Source organism: Morone saxatilis, unplaced genomic scaffold (genome assembly GCF_004916995.1).
Source record: "Morone saxatilis isolate NCDOM2014 unplaced genomic scaffold, NCSU_SB_2.0 Contig7, whole genome shotgun sequence".
In the NCBI taxonomy this organism is placed as follows: domain Eukaryota; kingdom Metazoa; phylum Chordata; class Actinopteri; family Moronidae; genus Morone; species Morone saxatilis.
The window spans coordinates 22,512,903-22,517,752 of record NW_023340246.1 but is presented as its reverse complement, the minus strand read 5'-3'; the positions used below and the strand labels follow the sequence as shown (position 1 = coordinate 22,517,752).

The window sequence follows — 4,850 nt, the reverse complement described above, 5'->3', positions numbered from 1 at the left end:
TTCCTAACTCTTTTTTTTCTATTTTCTGTCTGTGAAATGTCACATTTGTGACACAGAACACGCTGGGAATCAATAAAATTAAGGGTCACAGATGGAGAAATGTGTCGCCATGACAATGTGATCTCTCTACAAATTCAGTGAACACTTGAAAATGTCTCTGATCAGAAAACTTAATAAACCAACAGCTTGGATATGAAGGGAACATGGGAACTGGAGAGGAAACGCGATCATTTCAGATAAAAACTGGGAACTATCACACAGACAAGGACATAAAAAAAAACAAATATTGGAAGGAAGAAATTCGAATGGAAAGTTAAGATTTTTCAGGACTCCTCTTGTCATATTAAAATCTGGTGACACTTCCGATCAGACCATAACCCCTCCAACACAGATATAGAACTGCCCTTAAAGCCAACTTTCTTCACATTAGAAATATTTCCTTGTTAAGGCAACAATCACAGTCTCCTGGCTGAGGCCGCAGACCCCCACGTTAATACAATGGTGAGAGAAGGACATGACTGCATTGATACTGACTAAGAGCCTGTTTACAGCTGGTATTAACATGTGTCTAGGATGATCCAATCACAAGTGGACAGCTTTAAATACGTCAGGTTACAGCTGGTATTTGAATGCATCTCCAGTGACCAGATCTCCCCGCTCCATATGCAAATAAACACTTTTATATGGCTGTACCATACTCAGGAAGTTGTCAGTCTACGTCCATTATTACTCTCCTTTGTCTACCTGTGCTGTCAGTGCGGTGGAACGGTTCTCGAATTTACAAGAAGGTCCAAACTGTTTATAATCTGTCATAGATAAAGTTTCACAAAGTTTATAAAGTGTCTCCTCACTCAATAACTCTAAAACTGTGAATTTTTTTCAGGGAGTCTGGTGATATTGTGGTTACTAGTTCAGTGTGTTCACAAACATCTGCTGCTGATCTCTGCAGGTAAAAGAGCTCAAACACATCATTTACATTACAGTGAACCAATAAGACGGCATGTCCCTGTGTTGTTAGAGTACCTCAGTGAGTGGGCTGTCATTCAATGTGTCCTAGGAATCATCAGTGTTTGCATTACAAAAGATATGTAGTCAAATGTGTCCCAGACCACTGCTGTAAACAGGCTCTGAATGGGCCCAGTGACTTCATATCTCTGTTCATAGGAACTACGTTCGGAGGATGTCAAAACCCGCAGACGGCACCCTAAAGCCATTATGTGCTGTGTCTCTGAATATGTGACCGTACTGTACAATATTTGTTGAAAAGAAATGAAAAGAAGTATAAAAAATGTCTATGAGCACAGTTACAAACCACACCTGTCATCTTCTCGAAAGGTAAGTGAAGGTCAGATAAAGCAGATCAGAGACGACCACATTCATTAAAGGGCTTTTTATGTTAATGTAAAATTGACAAAAGTTATTCAGAACTGGCAGAAGACTCATTATCATACAAAATATCATTCATATTGATAATCCTATGATTAATCTATGATCATTAAAGGACATAATTACAGGTTTCTCCAATATGATCCCTGTGGTCATGAGGACAGACTGAGGGCGCCGGTGGTATCTCATAAACCAGTGTTTATGTTTCAGTGTCTGTCTGAGTCCTGCTGTGGTTCTATTCTAATACAGAATATTCTTCTTCCCACATAATATCATAAACATCAAATTGTACTAAATTATAGTTTTTAAGTAAATAGTTTTTGCTTCTGTACATCAGTGCTGAATAAATACACACTCTACTGTATTTTCACACTAATATGCATGATGATAATCCAGTGTAAATGCGATTGGATGTGAAGGTAAATAAGTGTTTTTCTCTTTTTTACATGTGATATTTAACACATTAGTATAGCATTAAACAACTATTTGCTATGTAAAGGTATATTGGTCATGAAGTGTGATTTATGAACTGGGAGGTAAAATAAGTTTGTTTAAGGTACCTTTAAGGTACACTGTGATACTTGGTTGTATTTTAAGTCTCTAAAATGACAACAAAATCAAGGCTAAAGGGAAAGGTTGTCAAACATAGCGATTATTTTTCGATACCGTATGTTTAAAACCATTCAGCTGTCACTGGGTAGTATCTAAATGTGTACCGGCACAGTGTGTAGCTTAATACAAAAAATATCTCTTATTTTGTGTTCCTGGGACTCTTTTTGGTATCGAGTATTGTTTTTTAAAGTTATAAGAAGTTTAAAATTCTGTTATCGTGACAACCTCACTGTAGGGGTTGCAACTCATACCTGAATAAACATAAATGAGCAGGTGGACCTTGGTTTATATCATTTTCACAGGCTGCGGCCCTAAATGTCTCCCCTCGGCCCTTGAGCTTTCAGATTTAGGAGAACGAGTGTTTTCCTTGACACTATTTATAACTGTGTGTGTGTTTTATACAGAGCGAGTGTTGTTTCTATATGACTTATTCTCTACAGTGCAACCCCTATGGATTATAACATCATTTAAACCAGTCAGGATACTTGGCAACAACTAGCCAGTAGCAGGTTCTTCACTGGGAAAAGGGAAATGAACAATAGGTGAGAGAGGAACCTTTAAACAGTAGAGACATAGAGGACAAAAGAACAAATACATATTGAGCATAAAGTGAACTCTTCATATTATCTGCACTCTGCAAGTCACCTTTCAGCACAAACTTAGATATAAAGACATTTTAATTTAATAGCATTTTCTGTCATACCGGCCAGAGTATGAAAGAAATCAATGAAAAGCCGTCGGGACATTATGGCCTCAAGTTATGATGAATTTACTGACATTTAAATAACATTTATATCAGTACTTCCCAGCTGTATATAACAATAATTCCTTATAATATCATTAATGAATCATTAAATCACACCCTGGAGCTGCACAAGCAGCAGAAAACGGATGGAAGAACCAATTCAATACTATAATTAAATATCTAAAGTAAATTTGACATTAGGTCAGAGGCACTGGCGCTGGAATCAGAAGGGCGACGTGTTACAGTAAGCTCTTTAACTCCGCGCTGACAAACATGTCGACGTTAGTGTCTTTCAGAGGTCGTAGTGGTTCATTGTGGAGAGAAGATACTGGAGTCATATTAAACTAGAAGACCTAAGGCTTCTATTGGTACCAACAAGTGAGGCTACACTTTGACGATAGAATAACTGGCATTTTCAAACAGATCCTTTCACCTCTGACCTCAAGATATCTGTACATACATGTGGTCTGTGGTCACGAGTCAGCCCACTTTATGCTCATCTCATACAGTTTTTTGCTGTATAAATGTGTTATTTTCTCCGAGTGTACTTGAGTATTTCCATAAACAGTGTTGGAATTGCATAAATTGGGTCCAACTGGAAGCTGAGACTTGTGTCACTCATCATTGTGTGACAATCAAACTGTACACAAACTAGAGCCCGAGGGCTTCCAGAGGATGGATGAACAATAACTTTTGACTAGAATCAGATTGTTAAGGAGGCTGTTGAATTGCATTGTGTCATACTGACAGCTGCTGTTATATTATCCAGCTGTAACGAGAAAATATAATTACTGCCTATTTCAGAACTGATCCAGGTTGTTGTCATCATAATGTGAACATTAATGTATTCGTGCTGTATTCATCATGTCATGAACTTCTTTATGTTTAGATAACAGCTCTCTGAAACCATTATCAGGAACATTTATACGTTCTTAGAAACTCTAATCTGCTTTTTCAACAATTTATGTAACTATAAACTAGACTAAGAGTTTTCACTTTCTGACATTTTATAGAATTATTGATTAATCATATATTCGGTGCGGTGAAACAAGGCTCTGCTTCCTGTCTGCACATATTGTTAATATTGTTGTGTTTTTGTCCCACAATTGTAATAATTTAGTTTATTACAGGCTAACGTAAACAACAATGTGTATATAATATAGTGGACATTATTATCCAAACTAATAAATAACAGATTCACTGAACTAATTACAGTTGTATGTATATTAATAAAATATTAAATATATAGTTTTTAATACAGCTTTAATTACAGCAGCAGGTTCAGGCAGAGAATTAAAGCTCTAATACACACTGAGCGGGTCAACCAGCAGCTTTAAAGCTTCATGTATTAGTATTTATTAGTATTGTAAAGTATTTTTTCCTGGCTCGGATGAATCACTTTGAAAGACACAAAATAGTTGAAAATGAGCTCCAACTACAACTAACGTAAACTACTTTTACGTTAATGCACAGGTCAGAACAATCATATCATATAAGCACACTTCCCAGATGATACTTCAGTGTGGTTTTAGGATGTGAGTGGATCCTCGTACCTGCTGCCGCTGTGCTCTTCGTGATGGACGTCGCTGTGGCCATCAGTAACTCCTGCCGCAGCCTCAGTACCTCCTGCTGCAGCTCCTGGGCCTTTTTCTTCCAGCCTTCGTCCTGGATCTTCAGCTTGGTGGCCAACACTTCGGCGTACTCTCTGCCGCTCAAATCCGAGGGCTTGCTCTTTATTACGGCCACCGCCTGAGCCACTTTGGCTCGCAGGAAAAAGCGCTCGGCTTGACTCGCTCCTGAAACAGAGAGGATGGCAGTGAACCTCGACATTCAGACATTTTTCTATCCGAAAATACGAGGAAGCCCTCAAAATAATAGTTTGTTTTGCTGACAGAAAAGTACAGAAACTAGTGTGGAGCTGAAACAATTAGTCAATAACAAAAAATTTATCCGCATAATTCGATAATTTGTTGCTTTCTTTTGCCTTATTTGATGGCAAACTGAATATGTTTGGGGTTTGTACTGTTAGACATAAACTACTAGAAGGTTTTATTGCCTTTAATCCATCTATATATATCCATAATGACATGCAGAGGGCCAAAAAACT

General features: G+C 37.7%; 1 protein-coding gene across 1 annotated transcript in view; it reads right to left on the bottom strand.

Moving 5' to 3' along the window:
• Positions 1–4,573, bottom strand: part of mei4 (meiosis-specific, MEI4 homolog (S. cerevisiae)) — a 32,441-nt gene extending 27,868 nt beyond the window's left edge. Inside the window, exon 1 of the mRNA XM_035678386.1 lies at positions 4,297–4,573. Coding sequence (XP_035534279.1) covers positions 4,297–4,573 — 277 coding nt within the window. The remainder of the gene's footprint in view (positions 1–4,296) is intronic.
• Positions 4,574–4,850: the final 277 nt, after the last annotated feature.